Raw genomic sequence first — 22,236 nt, 5'->3', positions numbered from 1 at the left:
TTTTTTACGCCATATGGTGTTTGTAGACGAAGTTTCGCTGGAAAAAGCAGTGCTACTTGACGTCCCTGCTCATGTAATTGGGAGCAGAGCGGGGCAAATTCCTTCCTCTGTCTAGAGACCTCTAGTGAGAAGTCCTGAAAGAGGAGCAGCTTCGAACCCTCTTATATCAGCTCTTTATGCGAGTGGTAGGCTCTCAGGATCTTTAATTTTTCTTGGAAATTTAGGCACTTGAATATAACCTGTCTAGGTTTGGCTCCTGTCTGATCCCTGGCCCTTTCCGGGCCCACTCGTGTGCTCGCTCCACATCAATTGGTAGGATGTCAGCATGTATACCCAGCAGCCTGGGGAGTTTCAGTGCCGTAAATTCGAGCAGATCTTTGCCCCTAATGGATTCCGGGACTCCTATGATACGTAGATTGTTGCGGCGACTTCTGTTCTCCAGATCATCTATGCGATCCTGGAGCACTTGGGTTTTCTTTACTAATTGCTTGACTGTGGTGTCTGTAGCAAATTGCCTATCCTCCACATCAGAGATACAGGTTTCAGCTGAATTTAATCGGGAAGAAAATTGGCGTATCTCGCTTGTTAGCGTGTCAACCCCTGCTTGCAGAGTCCATCTTTGGGAGAAAGAAGGATTTTAATTCTTGCAGGAGAGCAGAATGTGAGGCTGGGTCTGAGGCCCCCGCTTGGTCTGGTAAAGCTGAGCCCTCCGCCTGTGTGTCTGATAAGTGTTTCAGTCTCTTTTCACTGGTCTTTGATCTATGAGACATGTCAGGTTTAGTGGAGGGAGATAGTTTATGAAAGTATTTGTCCACTTTCATTAGAGTGGGGTGAGGGATCTTCTGTATGCAGAGCAGTCAAGCGTGATGTTTAAATATTCAAGCAGATGCCAGCTCCTAACGGTGCACCACAAGAGGATGCCTCGGTCTTACAATAAGGGGTAGAGATGTTCAGCCAGACCCCCTTTACTGTTATGTAGTTTCTATACAGCTGGTTGAAAACAAAGTCGGAGCAAGTACAAGTATGTCTATTACTGCATCCGTGTGTTTGGCACCTAGTGAGGTGAGGGAAATATCTGCCACTGGTAAATGGGAAAATATTAAGGGATCTTTGATGTGTCTATGGGTTATGCAGGCACTTGCTGAGATACGAGTAACAACTTTCACCATCTGGGGCAGTGTGACGCAGCTAGAGTAAACTGCTAGTTAAGGCCATGAAAAAAAAAAGGCATGCGTTGCTTCCCTGTTCAGTATTTAATAACCACACACACCGCTCTCCTCTCTTGAATCAGTCCTGATACAATATTGTCCCCAGAGAGAAAAATGGTAGGCTGTCTGCACAATCACCACTTGTCTGTGATGTGTTTTCCTTTGCTGCGTGTCCCTTGTCCTTTCCCAACCTCACTCTCCACTGCCGACTCTCCCCACTAAGTCACTGATCACAACAATTTCAGGAGTGCTACTTACTGCTGCCCACGATATGGTGTGCGTTAGGCGGTTTTTTGGCGGTTCTCTTTTGCACCCTCTCGCTCCCTCCACGCCTGTGTTTGAGGCCGGGTAAAATCCAAGATGGCGCTGGTGGTATGTGAATGCGTCCCGCAATCAGTGGCCTCCAGTAGCCGGAGCTGATGGAATATGCTCTGCGCACCTCAGTAGACTGCTGGCACTGTGCAGTGATCACTAGTCCAGCAAGTCTGTCGTGCGGGGCCCAGCAGAAAATTGTTAAATTTTAAGGGTATTTGCGGTTCGACCAGCGGAGCTCTGCTAGAACACGTCTGCTTGTTTGGCCCACCCACCGGAAGTCCATTCACATTCATTATTTTATTGCATTTTACTGTAAAATACACAGGAAAATTGTGCATGTTCTGCTTTCCCCCAGGGTGGCTTTGGTTAATATTGCCCCGCCCTCTCACCTTATCTCTCTAGTCATTTGCTCTCTTAATGTGGAGGATCAGTTTTGAATTAGCAATTATGATAGGAAAAGGATTCTTTTAACCCCCTGATTGTACTCTTTGCTTTACTGTGATCTTGTGGTTTTTATTATAATCTCACAAGATTTCATAGTGAACTTCCTTAACCCTTTGGATTTGCATAATGACCTATGGTGGTTGAGGTAAAATACCTTTTTTTTAAAAAAATTATTTTTTTTTAACATAGAGATGTTCATGTGATATTTTTACATATATACTGTGTCACTTTCAAGTGAATCAGCATTTGGGTAACATGTCCCAAATCTGATGGAAATCTGAGGGAAAGTTGTTGCACGTATGCAAAAAGGTCAGCACCAGAATGTATTGAAAGATTTCAACATTGGCGGCACCCATGTCTAGGAGGTGGTGGGGAATAACCTCAATACTATACTTATAAAATGTATTTAGTGTTTAATGTTCCTTTAAGCATAATGAGGAGAGGTAGTGGCAGACTGTTCAACCTATAAAATTGGAGAGCTAATGATAAGGCTCTTTCTCCACAAACAAACATAGAGGCCGAATTATCATTGTGTGGGCGGACATGATCCATTTTCTAGTGGAATGCTTGTACAATGCCACCCCCTGCATATTCACGGCCAATTGGCCGCTAGCAGGGGGTGTCAATCATCCCGATGGTATCCGATCCTGACGATTGCTATCCGCCGCCTCAGAGGTGGCGTATAAGTTAAGGAGCAGCGGTTAAGCATCCGCTGCTTGTTAAATCTACCCCTAGTCTCCTCACAGAACCAACCAAATCAAGTACCAACCAAATCAAGTATATGATCGGGTTGATTGACACCCCCTGCTAGCGGCCGATTGGTCGCAAATCTGCAGGGGGTGGCATTGCACCAGCAGTTCACAAGAACTGCTGTTGCAATGATAAATTGCATGTCGGCATTTATCGATGTGCAGCGGACATGATACGCTACTTCCAATCATGTCGTTGATAAATATACCCCATGGTCTTAAATGCTTCAGACTGCATTTCAAATTAAAATATCTGATTGTATTTAAAACTTTACGAGAACAAAGTAGAGCTCTGAAGATGTTTACAAAATGCCAGAACTTATGAACCCCAAAGGGCAAGTATTCAGCATGTTCATATCTGGAATGTGTACCTATTTAATTCTTTTCATTCCTTTCCTTGATACATACAGTATTATCTAGAAATGTAAATGAATGAATATATTATTTTTCTTGAGTTTACATAGTTTCTCCAAATGTGGTTTAGGTTGAGCATAATTCAACAATATTTACACTCAATCCCAAGAAGGAGATTAGTGCGGCTGCCAAACCAATTATGTGCAAACCCATTTGCAGAATGCATAAAGAATAAGAATGAAAATAAACACTTGTAGCCATTCCTATATACAATATATGTCGCAGTGCTTGTGAGGAGGTGGAAGAAGGCATTCCCAAGGCATGTTAAGGATTTTTTGCAGGCCAAATGAAATACAAAAAAACTCTCTAACAGTTGTGTGCAAGGAACATTCATGATTACCATTTAAAAGTTAGAGAGGTTGAATAGAATACAAAATACATTTAAATAAACCAAAATATATATATTGAATGTCAATATTTTTCTGGTAAGATCATTCTCCCCAGAGCAGTCATTTTTTAAATGTATGCCATGTGTTTCTCTCTTGTTAAAGACATTGAAAAATCTCTAAAGAGAGAGAGATTAATTTACATTTAAAAGGATATATAGATGACAATTGTACTCACAGTGAAGGAGACTTGTTATGTTTTTCAAAGTCAGGTGAAGCCAAAAACACTTGGACATATTTTAATAAACCCGTTGAAAGATGCCCATTCCATTTTGTCATACAACACCAACAACCTTGCTAAAGGTGTCAACTAATCCTTGATTGGGGCTGTAGTAAAAGCTATATACCTGAAATGAAAGCAACAAAGTCATTATCCAAAGAAGAGTTAGCTGTTAGCCGTTAGCTCAGAGCTGTCGCAAGCACTCAACCACCTTTTGAGCAATCTGGGGGCTCCTACCGACTCCCACCCCGGCGATCGGGCCTTTATAGTGACAGGCATCGACCGGGCCTTCCCGTTACGTGCGGTGACGTCATGCGCATTGACGTGATGACGTCACCGCACAACTTTATTTAAAATTAACAATACAAAGTATAGGAAAAGGGGGCATGCTGCTTAGAAGCCTTTCCAACGGTATAAGTCTTGGGGATCTGGGGGAAATTTTTTTTTAATTTTTTTTTAAAATAGTGAAAAACAGAAAAAATTTAAATCCTGCTTAGCACTCAAAGGGTTAACATTTAAGTCACCTTAGTTTGCTCACGGCTTGAACTGATGGGCCCCCCTCACAATAGATACTAAGATCAAAGGGATAGTAAAGTAAAAAATGTTTCTTTTATGATTAAGATAGAGCATTTCATTGATAACAACTTTCCAATTTACTTGTATTATCTAATTTGCCTTGTTCTCTTGGTATACTTTGTTGAACAGCCTACCTTGGTAGGCTCATGATTAGCAAAGCACTACTAGGAGCTGGTGCTGATTGGTTGCTGCACATGTATGCCTCATGTCATTGGCTTACCGGATGAGTTCAGCTAGTTACCAGTAGTGCATTACTGCTCCTTCAACAAATAATACCAAGAGAATGAAGCAAATTAGATAACAAAAGTAAACTGGAAAGTTGTTTAAAATTGTACGATCTGTCTCAATCATGAAATAATTTTTTGGGGTATCACATCCCTTTAAGCTTCAACCTACTTGTGTGTAACAATCACCTAGATTACAAGATTTGCGTTGCAGCTTGTAACGCTGAAAACATGGCATTTTCAGGGTTAAAACAGCACTGCAGCTATTACAAGTGTTGTCGGTATAGGTGTACCACAAGCCTTTTAGCCTGTACCGTAACGTCAATCCCGCACTCCTAAAAATTACATTTTTTCATGGGATTCCCATAGCGCCGGTATTACGAGTTTTGCAGTAAGGCTAAAAAGTGAACGTTACAGCCTAAAATGACAAGATCTGTACCGCTATCTAAAGTCAGTAGTTATGAGTGTTACGCTACAAAGTTGTAACATAAAACTTATAACTAAACTGTTACAAAGTACACTAACACCCATAAACTACCTATTAATCCCTAACCCGAGGCCCTCCCGCATAGCAAACACTATAATAAATTTATGAACCCCTAATCTGCCGCTCCCGACATCGCTGCCACTAATAAAATGTATTAACCCCTATTCCTCCACTCTCCCGACATAGTCGCCACTATAATAAACTTATTAACCCCTAAACCGCTGCCCTCCTACATTGCAAACACTATTTAAATATTATTACCCCTAATCTGCCGTCCGCCCACACCAACGCTATAATAAACCTATTAGCCCCTAAATCGCAAGCCCCCCACAACGAAATATACTAAAATAAACTATTAACCCCTAAAAACGAAAGCCCCCCACAATGGAATATACTAAAATAAACTATTAACCCCTAAACCTAACGACCCCCTAACTTTATATTAAAAACAGAATTTATGCTTACCTGATAAATTACTTTCTCTTACGGTGTATCCAGTCCACGGATTCATCCTTACTTGTGGGATATTCTCATTCCCTACAGGAAGTGGCAAAGAGAGCACACAGCAGAGCTGTCCATATAGCTCCCCCTCAGGCTCCGCCCCCCCCCCAGTCATTCGACTGACGGTTAGGAGAAAAAGGAGAAACCATAGGGTGCAGTGGTGACTGTAGTTTTACCAAATTAAATTTGAACCTGACATTGCCAGGGCGGGCCGTGGACTGGATACACCGTAAGAGAAAGTAATTTATCAGGTAAGCATAAATTCTGTTTTCTCTTACATGGTGTATCCAGTCCACTGATTCATCCTTACTTGTGGGATACCAATACCAAAGCTTTAGGACACGGATGAAGGGAGGGAACAAGTCAGGTAACCTAAACGGAAGGCACCACTGCTTGCAAAACCTTTCTCCCAAAAATAGCCTCCGAAGAAGCAAAAGTATCGAATTTGTAAAATTTGGCAAAAGTATGCAGTGAAGACCAAGTCGCTGCCCTACAAATCTGTTCAACAGAAGCCTCATTCTCGAAAGCCCATGTGGAAGCCACAGCTCTGGTGGAATGAGCGGTAATTCGTTCAGGAGGCTGCTGTCCAGCAGTCTCATATGCCAATCGGATGATGCTTTTCAGCCAGAAGGAAAGAGAGGTAGTAGTCACTTTTTGACCTCTCCTTTTACCAGAATAGACAACAAACAAGGATGATGTTTGTCTGAAATCTTTAGTTGCTTTTAAATAGAATTTTAAAGCACGAACCACATCAAGATTGTGTAACAGTCGTTCCTTCTTAGAAACTGGATTAGGGCACAGAGAAGGAACAATGATTTCCTGGTTAATATTCTTATTAGAAACCACTTTTGGAAGGAAACCAGGTTTGGTACGCAAAACAACCTTATCTGCATGGAACACCAGATAGGGTGAATTACACTGCAAAGCAGACAATTCTGAAACTCTTCGAGCAGAAGTAATAGCTACCAAAAACAAAACTTTCCAAGATAATAACTTAATATCTATGGAATGTAAAGGTTCAAACGGAACCCCTTGAAGAACTGAAAGAACTAAATTTAGACTCCATGGAGGAGCCACAGGTTTATAGACAGGCTTGATTCTAACTAGAGCCTGTGCAAACGCCTGAACGTCTGGTACTGCTGCCAAACGCTTGTGTAACAGGATAGACAGAGCAGATATCTGTCCCTTTAAGGAACTAGCTGACAATCCCTTCTCCAATCCTTCTTGGAGAAAAGACAATATCCTTGGAATCCTAATCTTACTCCACGAGTAACCCTTGGATTCACACCAACAAAGATATTTCCGCCATATCTTATGGTAAATTTTCCTGGTGACAGGCTTTCTGGCCTGGATCAGAGTATCTATAACTGATTCAGAGAAACCACGCTTAGCTAAAATTAAGCGTTCAATCTCCAAGCAGTCAGCTGCAGAGAAACTAGATTTGGATGCTTGAATGGACCCTGTATTAGAAGATCCTGCCTCGATGGCAGCTTCCATGGTGGAACCGATGACATGTCCACTAGGTCTGCATACCAAGTCCTGCGTGGCCACGCAGACACTATCAGAATTACCGAAGCCTTCTCCTGTTTGATTCTGGCTACTAGCCGAGGGAGAAGAGGAAACGGTGGAAAGACATAAGCTAGACTGAAGGACCAAGGCGCTACTAGAGCATCTATCAATGCCGCCTTGGGGTCCCTGGACCTGGATCCGTAAAGGGGAAGTTTGGTGTTCTGACGGGACGCCATCAGATCCAATTCTGGACTGCCCCATAGCTGGGTCAGCTGAGCAAAAACCTCCGGGTGGAGTTCCCACTCCACCGGGTAAAAAGTCTGACAACTCAGAAAATCCGCCTCCCAGTTGTCTACTCCTGGGATGTGAATTGCAGATAGGTGGCAGGAGTGATCCTCCGCCCATTTGATGATCTTGGTTACTTCCTTCATCGCTAGGGAACTCTTTGTTCCTCCCTGATGATTGATGTACGCTACAGTCGTGATGTTGTCCGACTGAAATCTGATGAATTTGGCCTCCGCTAGTTGAGGCCATGCCTGGAGCGTGTTGAAAATCGCTCTCAGTTCCAACATGTTTATCGGGAGAAGAGACTCTTCCCGAGACCATAGGCCCTGAGCTTTCAGGGAGTCCCAGACCGCACCCCAGCCTAACAGACTGGCATCGGTCGTGACATGATCCACTCCGGTCTGCGGAAGCACATTCCCTGAGACAGGTGATCCTGAGACAACCACCAGAGAAGAGAATCTCTGGTTTTCTGGTCCATTTGTATTTAAGGAGACAAATCTGCATAATCCCCATTCCACTGTTTGAGCATGCACATTTGCAGTGGTCTGAGATGAATTCAGGCAAAAGGGACGACGTCCATTGCTGCAACCATTAATCCGATTACCTCCATGCACTGAGCTACAGAAGGCCGAGGAATGGAATGAAAAACTCGGCAAGTAGTTAAAAGCTTTGACTTCCTGACCTGTCAGAAATATTTTCATTTCTACCGAGCCTATTAGTGTTCCCAGGAAGGGAACCCTTGTGAGCGGGGACAGAGAACTTTTTTCTATGTTCACCTTCCACCCGTGAGACCTTAGAAAGGCCAGAACAATGTCTGTATGAGCCTTGGCTCTGTGAAAAGACGACGCCTGTATTAAGATGTCGTCCAGATAAGGTGCTACTGCAATGCCCGCGGTCTTAGTACCGCTAGAAGGGACCCTAGCACCTTTGTGAAAATTCTGGGAGCGGTGGCCAACCCGAAAGGAAGGGCAACGAACTGGTAATGCGTGTCCAGAAAGGCGAACCTTAGGAACTGATGATGATCTTTGTGGATAGGAATATGTAGGCACGCATCCTTTAGATCCACGGTAGTCATATATTGACCTTCCTGGATCATCGGTAAGATTGTCCGAATGGTTCCTCTCTGAAGTCCTCAAGTAATCTCTGGACCCTTCACATGGAGCTGCATGAAGCTGTCTGTAAAATCAACTGCTCAACAGAGGCGCGAATTTCAGGCCCCCTCCCTCTTCACTCTGGAGTTGTGGGGCCTTCCCAAGCCAAAATAGGTGTCTAAATATATGCCATGCAGAATAAACCCCAAAAAAGTGTTTCAAATGTAATATAAACTTGTATAAATATCAGATTTTTGTAAAAAAATAATCGATTGCCCCTTAACAGTGTCCACCAGTGTTTTGAGCCCTTTCAAATAAGCCTTCCTTCTATACTAAGTCTCAGAATATGGCTTACCTTTCCCACATGGGGATTCTTGTCAGTCTTCTAGCATTACTCTGTCTTGACTAGAAAAAAATGACTGAAACATACCTTAAAGCAGTTAAGCCTGCAAACTGTTCCCCCCAACTGAAGATTTCTGGTACTCAACAGTCCTGTGTGGGAACAGCAATGGATTTTAGTTACAACATGCTAAAATCGTTTTCCTCTCAGCAGAAATCTTCATCACTTTCTGCCACAGAGTAAATAGTACAAACCAGCACTATTCTAAAATAACAAACTTTTGATTGAAGAAATAAAAACTACAAATCTAACACCACATTCACTTTACCCTCCCGTGGAGATGCTACTTGTTAGAGTGGCAAAGAGAATGACTGGGGGGGCGGAGCCTGAGGGGGAGCTATATGGACAGCTCTGCTGTGTGCTCTCTTTGCCACTTCCTGTAGGGAATGAGAATATCCCACAAGTAAGGATGAATCCGTGGACTGGATACACCATGTAAGAGAAATTACAATTTCCCTATCTTAAATTAAATTAAACTTACCTTTCAAATTAAAAAAACTATTAAACTATTATAATTATTAAACTAAAATGAAACTAACTACCAATTAAATAAAACTAAACTACACATTAAAAAATAACTACTCTAAAAATTACAAAAAGTATCTAATTACAAAAAAAACTAAATTACAAAAAAAATACATGATCTAAAATAAAAAAGAATTACACCTAATCTAATAGCCCTATCAAAATTAAAAAGCCCCCCCAAAATAAAAAAAACCCCTAGCCTACAATAAACTACAAATGGCCCTTAAAAGGGCCTTTTGTGGGGCAAAAAAGTGATAAAAGCATTGGCCAAGCCAGTGGTGGTTCTATGGAGCTACAAAAGCACCCCAATCTTTAAGAGTGTACCCCATAGTGTGAAAGTGCCTTTCAGCTGCCCCTCGACCTAATCACACCCCTGACCTACCAAGTCTACACATGGAATGTCCAGCTCCACCCATGTAAAACCAGTAACTCCTAACCTGACCCCACACACAGAACACAAAGGGACCCTTGCCTATGGTCCACATTTTGTTTTATTTCTAGAACTGTTCCCTTAAATACAAATACAAATTAAACTTAAATGTTTTCACAAAAATGTAACTAAATGCATTAACGACTTGTTTGCTGCAATTGTGTTTAATAGCCAAACTCCACACACCCCAAACCTCTTACTCCAGACCTGTTACTGGAGTAGACATAGATAGCCTCATTATATTAGTAAAGCTTACATTGTTTTGCAGGTTTTTATCTGATAATCACTGCTGAGACCAATAAGCGATAGATTTGCGGCAGGAGTTAGCCTTGTGAAGTATGCCATGTATACTTAGTCATCAGAATTGTGTAACATTCAAACTCCACCCACTACTTGCCTTATTTGGAGGAGCCAATCCGGGCTTGAGTCTGCAGACAACAAGGGTAGTCACAGTCATAATGTTAGTATTACATGCATTGTTTTGTAGCTGTTATCTATATAAACCAATTAGGAAAATATATGTAGCAGGGTTAGCCTTGAGAGGTGTGCTTTTTCAGGTCTGAGAATTAGAAAAGCCACAATTTTCAGAGCTAAATTACGTGAAAGGGGGGCATAAAAATATTGCAGGTATACTGAATACCTGAGCTCACCAAGGGAGCTCAGGGGTTAACTGCCTGGGTTGCTGGGAACTGTACAGCTGTCTGTCAGTGTATACAAATCTTGTGCTGTTTACCTTAAATTACAGGAAAGGAAGGCAAACCACATAATGAAAGTATACAGCAAACTACTACAATCTCAAGGTGTTTAATGTCACATTACTGGCTCATATTCTGTCACATCACTTTTAATATTATGCAGAAAAATACCTGGGATTTGCATCCTAATATTTCACTATCGATTTCTGGAGCACTGACTCAGCGTATGACATTTGTTGCACGTTTTTCAACATTCCTTGTAAGCAGACGTTTCTTTTATTTGGTGGCCTATAGCCAATTACTTGAGGCACTCAAGTAAAACTAATCCTACATAAGTGCTTGATAAATAATAAAATCACATTCATTGCACAAAGTCCAAATTCATTAAAGGTTGTCAAAACACATGACTTTAATAAAAGATCAGAAATTTGTAACCAAGTGAGACAAATAACCTCAAAATACACAGGATCTTATAAAGAAAAGCTTTATTAAGCAGCGTTTGTGCCTGGAACAGACACAGTGAATTGAAAGCCACATATTGTGCGCTAATTCTCTCACAGGGCTATTTCTTCAGTATTGATTTCTTAACTGATTGCTCATTTCTTGGAGTTCTGCGATAAGTGCGTCCATTGTTTTTACTTCATCAGCCAACTCTGAAGAAATGTCTCCACTTTCTACCTCTGTAAAAAGTTGCTGTAGAAAAGAAAGAAAAATAATATGAGAAAAACAAAGAATGTACAATCATTATTTTAGCATTTATTTGAGTTACTACATACATAAATGAAGAGCAAATATTTTAAATCTTATTTTTTGGATTGGCTGTTTATAATACATTTGTGTGTTTCTAAATAAAATTGCTATCACATGTAAGATTTGCCGTTGTGTGTAGTGTGTGTGTGTGTGTGTGTGTGTGTATATATATATATATATATATATATATAGTGTAGCAGGGAAGTGCACTCTCACTTAAACTTAAACTACCAGGGTGCTAGTGAATAGTCATAAACAGCCGTGGCCGGACTGTTATCCGACTGACGCTTGTCCGACGGACATTTGTCCGACGGACAATATTCCGAAAGACATTTATCCGGCTGCTGGGTGGGAATGAAGCTTAAAAATCACGGTTTTATAACATTTTTAATAGTGGACTGACAAAAGACAATTAAATCAACTTATATATAACATTTATAACATTTTTAATAGTGGACTGACAAAAGACAATTAAATCAATTTATATATAACATATTAATTATAATATTATAATTATAATAATTATATTATGTGTTAAAAGTACATCGTGAGGGTAGGGACCCATGGATAGGTTCCCAGAGGCGGTTGCGGCGTCAGAGTCACTGATTGTAACAGAAAATTTTGGATCGTATCTGCCCTCGGCCGAATGTATCTTGATTTATTTAAGTAAATCTTATATATTATGTGCTATTGCCTTTAAAAAGTCTAATCTTGAGTATTCACTGTATTTTTCTAAAACTTTCATTATCCTGTTGTTTATGATTTCATATTTTTTTTTGGTTTTTCTCAGTTCAACTCCAGAATTAATTTTTTCAATTGTTAACTCCCATTCTGCTTGTTCTTTTCTTATTTTTGAAACTAGTCTGCAAATGCTTGGGTGGGTTATAGACATTCGTTGGTCAAATGCTCTGTGCCATCCTTCTAGAGAGTTGTTTGTTCTAGGTAACCCTAGTTTTGTTCTTTCAAAAGTGTTCCACATCGTAATATCGAAAGTAGGTTTTCTTCTTGTACCTTGTTGTAGTTCGCCAATCCAGGTTTTTTCAAAATAATTTAAAAATTCAGACAAAATGTTACTGTTTTGTTTTTCTATTGATTTTACAAAGTCATTAAATGTTTCAACTACATCTTCCACTGGCACAAATGCTAATGCTTCTAAGCATTTTATGATCAGAGCATTTTTTTCATTATTATACCATATTTTTAAGCCCAAAGATTGTATTTTTCTCCACAGGCATTGGGAAAAATGGAAAAAACATCCATAAATTATTGTATTTTGTAAAAAATTTGTCATGCAATTTATTGCTGCTCTTTCAAAATCTACAGTAATTGATATAGGATTGATATCTGGATTTTTTTCTTTTATAATACTAAAAATTAAATTATAAGTTTCCTGATTTTTATTTTTTGATATGCAGTATACTAATGGTATGGTATGGTTATCTTCTATTAAAACATGTATTGTATACAACTGAAAACCTAAAGGAGCTGAGTCAAATGTTCCGTCACAGAGCCAGTGTTGTTTTTTTGAAAGAAGATCTACATTTTTTTTAGTAGACAGAATGATTAAATTTTCACTTTCGTACATGATGAAATCTTCTCCTCTGGTTGTTTTTCTTAAATCATCATTTAAAATGTTTCCATTTGGTGTTGTTCGATGTCGACGTACCATTCTGGCAAGAGTTTCTTTTTTAGGTAGAGCTCCTGCTGCTTCAAGGGGGAAATTAGATGTGCAATTTTCTATTATGCTTGATGTTACTTCTTCTGAATTTTTAGCAACTTCTTTTATTTTTTCAATTGTTTTCATAGATAAAATTCTTGCTGCATTAGGTGGATGTGAATGATTTGATGCATCTTTTTCAATTATATCATTAATGGTTTTTAGCCTTCCTCCACAAAAACCTTTTTTTTCACATCTCCAATATGTGACATTTTCTTTTTTTTGTCTACAATGTATGCATAACCTTCATATAACATTTTTCTTCCTCCTTTACACGTCTTTATGAACTCCATTTTTTTAATTTGATGTTTTTTTTAAATTTATTTATTTAAGTGTTTGTGTTGTTTTTTTACCTCAGTAGCCACAATATATATTTAAATTTTCCACTTTTTTACTGATGACAATTACGCAATTACGTGATTGTGCTGTTCGGCGTGCAGTCGGAAGCAGTGTATTTTCGGACATATATGAAGGACGAATGTGTTTCGGCATTTTGTCCGTCGGAATTTTGTCCGAGCACCATAAACAGCATACAAAAGAGACTTGCACTCACTGGATTTTTCAAAAGCAAATTTACTGTGACCGTGTAACGTTTCGGGGATAATGTATCCCCTTCCTCAGACACATGTGATACAAAGTGAAATACATTTATAGCAAACAAATAATAAACTCCACCCCCTCATTAAACAAAAAAAACGCCAAACAGCTGTTGTCAAGGTGACCACTGAGTCATACTGACAATTAAAGTGATATGCATGAACTGTCTGAGTATCAATATTACAGTGTTAGTGACTCCTGAAGTAAAGGGGAAATAGGAAAACAGTAAATACTGAGCAGTGGGGGATATATCAAACCCTAATAAAACTATAAAAACGATCAATGACCAAATATCATAACAACCCAATTGCGGATGCTCACACAGAACCAAACAACTTCACATAGTGTGTGCTAACTGCAATCTGAAAGGCATTAAAACTACCTACATACGTGTATTGTGGGGGTCATCTGTAGAGCGTGTAGCCGCCCCCGGAGCGATTCCGCTCCGTGCCTATTACAGGAAGTACTGCTCTGAGACCCGATACATCATTGCTTGACCTGCAACCAATCATCTCACGGCTACCGCGCTTGACAGCTGACAACCCACAATCTCTCAGCGCAATATCACTGAGTGCCATGAGAGTAACCAATCACTACAAGTAACAACCACCTTGCCTAATGTTAATACGACTTAACTGGTCTTTATATTATCAGCCACCAATTGTTTATCGATCTGTATATTCATCTGAATGAATCTTATCAGCCGTTCGTCGACAAAGGAAAAACAGCCTCATGGAAACCAATCACAGTCCATATATAAGCCAATCAGCATGCAGCATTGTGATTCCCATAGAAACAAATAAACACATGCTCAAATTTAAACATATGCTCAAATGTCGACACGGTATGTGGCAATGCTAACACAGAAAAGCGAGAAACAATAAAATACTCGATCCTAGGCCAGTGCATAGGGGCAATCTGTAGATATAACATTCATTTAACTAAGTTAGATATTAGTGGTGGCGATGCTCATAAACCCTACAATGATTACAACCAGGGAAACCATCATTCTAAATAGGAGTAGCAATGGCATACTAGTGAGTCTCCTATAACTTAGCACCATATGAAAAACGATAATGGTAATCAGAAAAATATATTATTAAAAAGATGTGCAGAACACTACTCAATAAACCTACTAAAAACTATGGGCGCGATCCGATATAGATCGCAGTTTGCGGCGCAAGCGAGGGAACCGGCGTCGCCCGCAGTTTCAGCTCGCAACTCGAGCTATCCTATATAAGTCGCCGTCAGATGATAACGTGCCGTAAGTCTGACAAACCAGCGATGTCCAGAAATCTGCGCAAGTACAAATTTCTGGCGTCGCCAGTGACTTGCGGCACGTTAGAAACTGCCGGCGCCTATAAAACCTGACTAAAGTCTAAAACACCCGCACTGTCTAACACGCCTCCCTAACATAGCCCGACACGTCTAACACGCCTCCCTAACAAAGCCCGACACGTCTAACCCTCTATCCGCTATCCCCCCTCACTATCCTAACAATAAAAAAGCTATTAACCCCTAAACCGCCGCTCCCGTACCCCGCCGCAACCTAATAAAGTTATTAACCCCTAAACCGCCGCTCCCGTACCCCGCCGCCAGCTATATTATATCTATAACCCCCTAAAGTGAGCCCCTAACACCGCCGCCATCTATATTAAAATTATTAACCCCTAATGTAAGCCCCTTACACCGCCGCCATCTCTATTAAAATGATTAACCCCTAATTTAATCTACCTACCCCGCCGCCAGCTATATTATCTATATTAACCCTAAGTATATTATAGTTAATATAGGTATTACATTATATATATTAACTATATTAACCCTAATTATATTAGGGTTAATATAGTTAATATAGTTACTATAGTATTTATATTAACTATATTAACACTATCTAACCCTAACATCCCTAACTAAATTTATATTAAATTAATCTAATTCATTTATAAACTAAAATGTTCCTATTTAAATCTAAATACTTACCTATAAAATAAACCCTAAGATAGCTACAATATAATTAATAATTACATTGTAGCTATGTTAGGGTTAATATTTATTTTACAGGTAAATTGTTAATTATTTTAACTAGGTATAATAGCTATTAAATAGTTATTAACTATTTAATATCTACCTAGTTAAAATAATTACCCAATTACCTGTAAAATAAATCCTAACCTAAGTTACAAATACACCTACACTATCAATAAATTAAATAAACTACAAACATCTATCTAAAAATACAATTAAATTAACTAAACTAAATTACAAAAAAAAACAAAACACTAAATTACAAAAAATAAAAAAAGATTACAAGATTTTTAAGCTAATTACACCTATTCTAAGCCCCCTAATAAAATAATAAAGCCCCAAAATAAAAAAAATTCCCTGCCCTATTCTAAATTAAACACATTTCAAAGCTCTTTACCTTACCAGCCCTTAAAAGGGCCTTTTGTGGGGCATGCCCCAAAGAATTCAGCTCTTTTGCATACAAATACAATATCCCCCCCATTACAACCCACCACCCACATACCCCTATTCTAAAACCACCAAACCCCCCTTAAAAAAGCCTAACACTACCCCACTGAAGATCTCCCTACCTTGTCTTCACCACACCGGGCCGAACTCCTGATCCGATCCGGGCGATGTCTTGCTCCAAGCGGCAAAGAAGAATTCTTCCTCCGGCGACGTCTTCCTCCAAGCGGCAGCAAAGTCTTCATTCTTCCGGCGGCATCTTCAATCTTCTTTCTTCGCTCCGCCGCCGCGGAGCATCCATCCCGGCCGACTACTGAACTACGAATGAGGTACCTTTAAATGACGTCATCCAAGATGGCGTCCGCCGAATTCCGATTGGCTGATAGGATTCTATCAGCCAATCGGAATTAAGTTAAAAAAATCTGATTGGCTGATTGAATCAGCCAATCAGATTCAAGTTCAATCCGATTGGCTGATCCAATCAGCCAATCAGATTGAGCTCGCATTCTATTGGCTGTTCCGATCATGCGTTAGGTGTTAGGTTTATTTTAGAAGATCGCGGTTGACAGGGAGATAGACATTGCGCATGCGTTAGGTGTTAGGTTTATTTTAGAAGATCGCGGTTGACAGGGAGATAGACATTGCGCATGCGTTAGGTGTTAGGTTTATTTTAGCAGCCAGTTTAGGGAGTTACGGGGCTCCAATAGTCAGCGTAAGGCTTCTTACGGCTGCTTTTTGTGGCGAGGTGAAAATGGAGTAAGTTTTCTCAATTTTCGCCACGTAAGTCCTTACGCTGCATATTGGATACCAAACTGCGCTGGTTTGGTATACCTGCCTATAGCCCAAAAAACTACGGGCGACGGCAGAAATATACGCGCGTAACTTCTAGGTTACGCCGTATATGTGATACCAAACCCGCGCAAATATTGGCGTCGCCGGCTTTTGCGGGCGACGATTTTTATCGGATCGACCCCTATATTCCACAACAGGGTACAACCACCAGCTGTACAGGATTTACAGACAAACTCTATGATCTATATAGCAGGAACAGGGAAAGACTAAGGGAATAATTCATAAACTCTCAACCAACAAAAAAGCCTGTTAACTGACTAAGTAGTATATGTTATACTAGTAAATGGAACCCTGGACTCTCATGGATTGTTCAGAGAAAACAGTGCCAGTCAAACATGGTATTCAAACCATTAGGTTGTAAAGTATTCAGGCGGTATATCCATTTCGCCTAGACCTGGAGAAGAAGCTTCTTCCGATCACCACCCCGTCTTAGTGGGGGGGACATGGTCGATGAGGGTAAAACGAAGGTCTTGAACCCCATGTCCTTTTTCAAGAAAATGTCTAGCGACTGGTTGATCACTGGATCCTTTCTTCGGAGCAATCCTGATCGCTGTGGGTAAAACTATTGACGATGCAAGGACATCACTCACCAATCACAGGTCAGCGATCAGGATTGCTCAGGTAGCTTGTAAGGTTAATTTTAACTTTAGTGTAGATTACCCTCCCACCCCCGATCCCTCCCAAGCAGCTCTCTTACTTCCCTCACACCTACCATCTTAGGTACTGGCAGACAGTCTTTTTTTTAAAAAAAAATGAAATATTTTTTTAGATTTTTTTCAAAATTTTCTGCAGTGTAGGATCCCTCTTACCCTCCAACCTCCCTGATCCCTCCCAAACAACTCTCTAACCCTCCCCCTCTAACTGTGTCCGCCATTCAATTTTTTTGAAATAAAACAAATACAACACAATATAAAGATTACAATTTTACAATATTCAGTTACAAAGGAAAGTTTGGCTTTAACCCTCAGAATCCAAGGCACCAGATTCTATCTTTTTCTATCATGCTTAAAGGGACACTGAACCCAATTTTTTTCTTTCGTGATTCAGATAGAGCATGAAATTTTAAGCAACTTTCTAGTTTACTACTATTATCAAATTATCTTCATTCTCTTGGTATCTTTATTTGAAATGCAAGAATGTAAGTTTAGATGCCGGCCCATTTTTGGTGAACAACCTGAGTTGTCCTTGCTGATTGGTGGATAAATTCAGTCACCAATAAAAAAAAGTAATGTCCAGAGGACTGAACCAAAAAACTTAGATGCCTTCTTTTTCAAATAAAGATAGCAAGAGAACGAAGAAAAAATGATAATAGGAGTAAATTAGAAAGTTGCTTAAAACTGCATGCTCTATCTGAATCACGAAAGAAAAAAATTGGGCTCAGTGTCCCTTTAAACAAGTCAAACCAGTCCTCTACCTGCCTAACTCATTGAACTCATTGAAAATTTACTCTAATTTCCATCACAATGACTACTTATTCTTTTAATTTTACAATCCTATTCACTTCAGTGGCATATTTCTTAAAGTGCACTCACATAATTTCCTCATTCGTCCCCTCCCTGTTACCATTAACATGTGCTATGCCCATATAAGTTGATTCTGATTCCTATCTCTCTAAGCGTCTTTTTCTACGGTCAGCCTCAAAAAACAAAATATATGGTTCCCATTGTTCTAGGAATCGATCTTTATTATTAAAGAAGGGCCGATGAGGCACTTGTCATATTGTAGTGGTATTCGATCTTCTGTTTAATATAGCTAAATTTAATTTATATAATCCCTTATTTTCCCATTTCTTTTGGCTCTGTATATTTATAACTGATGTAATTGTTATTAGTGGGGTCATTCTGGATTTTTCACTAGTTAAAGGGAATGTTCTAGTCAGTTTATCCCATAAAAAGGTAGTATGATTGGTTGAGATGTATTGTTTTATGTGTGGTGGCCTATCTGGTCTACTTGCCCATAATAGTCTATCCAAACTATAAACCCCTTTTTTAAAGGTATATTTTTATTATTATTTTTTTTTAATTCTGTAGTGTAGTGTTTCCCCCACCTTGCCCCCTCCTGTGATAGCTAGTTAGGAAGCCCCCACCCCTTCACCCTAACCTTTTTCTGTAGTGTAGCTCCCCATCCCTTTATTTTTTTCTGTAGCATAGGACCCTCCCACTCCCTCTCCTGCTGGGCCGCCCACCTGCCTCCCGTATACCCTCCCACACCTCCCGCCGGTACCAGCAGATGATTGTTACAGGCGGTGACACACACAGTGTCACTATCTGTAACGATCTGGCATCTGCCTTAATATGAAAGCAGTTCAAACAAAAAAGTACAGCAGCACCATCGATTAATGCAATATTTATTGCAGCTTAGTGAAAAAAATATGTTTCGGATCTAGTGATCCTTAGTCATGTATACATTGAAACACAATGAGTGTACTTAAATAGCCTATATTGGACTCCTCCTACTATGACATCATACAGGTAATAGATGATCACCCCTTAAACTTAACCCTTAACCATACTAGTACAGAAAAATTGTATCCAAGTATTGTGTATCCATAAACCACTAATATGAAAACCATAGATTTAAAATATTAGACACTAAAAACTCACTTGTTATTAATCCACAAAAGGCAATAGGGGCCATATTCTGCCTTAATGTATGCAGTTAAAAGGTACTGCTATGGGTTCCAACGTCGCTCCAACCTATGCCAATATTTTTATGAATTGTTTTGAAGAACTTTATGTTTATGAGAATTGTTTATTTCATCATTGTGGCGCCACCTGGTGGCGCTACATTGATTATATTTTTGGTATAGGGTTGGGCGACGTTGGAACCCTATTGGAATTTGTGTCTCAGTTAAATAAGGCTACTGACCATATTAAATTTACTCTGGAGTACAGTGAGGAGGAAATTAATTTCCTGGATACTAGGGTATATAAGGATGTTGAGGGTATACAAATAGATTAATACAAAAAAGTATAGATTGTAACAATTTATTATGGTATGATATTGCTCATCCTGCACTCCTCAAACAATCTTTACCTAGGAGTCAATTTCTTTGAGTATGTAGAATTGTGACTAAGAAAGACAGATTAGAGTCCAGATTACATGAAATGGCAGAGATTATTTAATTAAAGATGAAACCAAGCACATTTTGGAAATGTATGATAATCCTTCAGTAAATGAGAGAAGTGCCCCACTGCCCGGTAGGGTATTAAAGGTAAAGATAGATTGCTTTTTGCATCCCAATACAATAGACAAAGTGGCAAAATAATGCATTTGATTAATAAACATTAGGATATATTGAAACTAAGTAATACACATATTCCAGAATTTCAAAAACCTGCCATGGCAGTGTACAAAAGAGCCAGAAATCTGAGAGACCAACTCATAAAATCAGATATAGGGACTGAAAAAACATCAAGACAAACCTTTCTAGGCCCCAAAAGACATGGCTGCTTCCTATGTCTGGGTTGTTGCAATAGCAACAACCTTATTAAAGGTGATAAGTTTTTCCACCCTAGAACAGGTAAAAAAATATCCAATTTCAGGATTTTTGAATTGTAACACAGAATATGCTATATACATTTTAAAATGCCCATGTTCAAGATTTTATGTTGGCGAGACTACTAGGCGGGTCTGTGATCGTATCACAGAAAACAAATCCAACATTAGGACTGAAAACTCTAAGTCCCCAGTAGCCTGCCACTTTAAGGAAGCTGGCCATTTAGTAAATCAATTTAGATATCAGCTTATAGAACATATTCAAACTGAGAGAATGGGTGGGGACAGGGAGAAAAAGCTATTTTGGATATTTTGGATATATCACCTAGAAACAAAAGGCCCTCTAGGTATAAACAGAGATTGGGATCTATCTGTATTTCTTTAATTGCATATTTAATTAGATAAGTGTTCATATGTAAATTTATACATTATGGCAGAATGTGCCCCCTATTGCCTTTTGTGGATTATTAACAATTGAATTTTTAGTGTCTAATATTTTAAATTAATGGTTTTCATATTAGTGGTTTATGGATACACAATACTTGGATACAATTTCTCTGTACTAGTATGGTTAAGGGTAAAGTTTAAGGGGTGGTAAGCTATTACATGTATGATGTCATAGTAGGAGGAGTCCAATATAGGCTATTTAAGGACACTCATTGTGCTTCAAATTATACATGACTAAGGATCACTAGATCCAAAACGTTGTATTTTTTTCATTAAAGGGACACTGAACCCAAATTTTGTCTTTCATGATTCAGATAGTGCATGCAATTTTTTTTTTTTATTAATATTTTTATTAACAGCAATAAATCAAAAAGAAATCACAAAAGTTAAGAACACTTATGTTCAGTATTACTCTTAAGTTAAACATCAAAACCTTGTTGGAAATTGGAAATTCCCCCCTCCTTCCTCACCCCTACCCCTCTACCAAGCATCAAGCAATACCAGCTCTGAGTTCCTAAATGGGAAAATCATCAGTTCTATTTCAGTTATCGAATATCCTTTAATAAAAGCTGACCATTTCAAAAATAATTTTAATGTCTCCTTCGTTGTCAATATTAGTGTCTCTCTGCTCAATCATGCATTGTTTCTTCAAGCAATTTCTAACTTCCAAAATTGAGGGGGTCCTGTGGTTCTTCCAGTACTTGAAAATTAAGTATCTGGCTGCTAAAATTGTGAGAGTAATTAATTTTTCCTGAGGTTGTTGCCCTTCGCTTTGTTGTGTACAAAATATAATCTGTGTCAATGTGAGAGCCAGAGGGGTAGCCACCAGACTTTTATTGAGCCAGAATTCTACTTTGTACCAGAATTGCCGTGTTTTTGAGCAGTTCCAGATCATATGCACCAAATCTGCTGCTACAAGGGAGCATTTTGGGCACTTACTAAAATCCAAATTATGTATTTTATACCCTAAGTCTGGGGTAAAGTATGCTCTATGTAGCATTTTAACGTGCGCTTCTCTCCAAGTAGCGGAGAGAGTAGCCCGAGTTACCCTACTAATTGACTTTTGTATGATTTTTGAGTCTATCAGGTCAGAGGAAATTAACCTGGTCCAGTCCACCGCCAGTTGTTCTAGAGAGGGGTTCCTTTGTTGGTATTAAGGAGTGTATAGCAGGGGGTAATTGACATACATCCGGCTTTGATCAGTATCAGCCAGTTTTCCATTTTTCCCAGGGTCTAGGGCCAGAGCGCATGCAATTTTTAGCAACTTTCTAATTTACTCCTATTATCAAATTTTCTTCGTTTTCTTGCTATCTTTATTTGAAAAAGAAGGCATCTAAACTTTTTTATTGGTTCAGGACTTTGGACCGCACTTTTTTATTGGTGGATTAATTTATCCACCAATCAGCAAGAACAACCCAGGTTGTTCACCAAAAATGGGCCGGCA

At 39.3% G+C, this 22,236-nt stretch overlaps 1 protein-coding gene across 1 annotated transcript in view; it reads right to left on the bottom strand.

Moving 5' to 3' along the window:
- Positions 1–10,927: 10,927 nt before the first annotated feature.
- TTC27 (tetratricopeptide repeat domain 27) overlaps positions 10,928–22,236 on the bottom strand; it is a 1,013,239-nt gene continuing 1,001,930 nt past the window's right edge. Inside the window, exon 21 of the mRNA XM_053711856.1 lies at positions 10,928–11,152. Within this exon, the coding sequence (XP_053567831.1) occupies positions 11,030–11,152 (123 nt within the window). The 3' untranslated portion in view covers positions 10,928–11,029. The remainder of the gene's footprint in view (positions 11,153–22,236) is intronic.

Source organism: Bombina bombina, chromosome 4, assembly GCF_027579735.1.
Source record: "Bombina bombina isolate aBomBom1 chromosome 4, aBomBom1.pri, whole genome shotgun sequence".
Taxonomy (NCBI): Eukaryota; Metazoa; Chordata; class Amphibia; order Anura; family Bombinatoridae; genus Bombina; species Bombina bombina.
The sequence above is the reverse complement of the archived record's forward strand: the minus strand, read 5'-3'. Positions and strand labels throughout refer to the sequence as shown.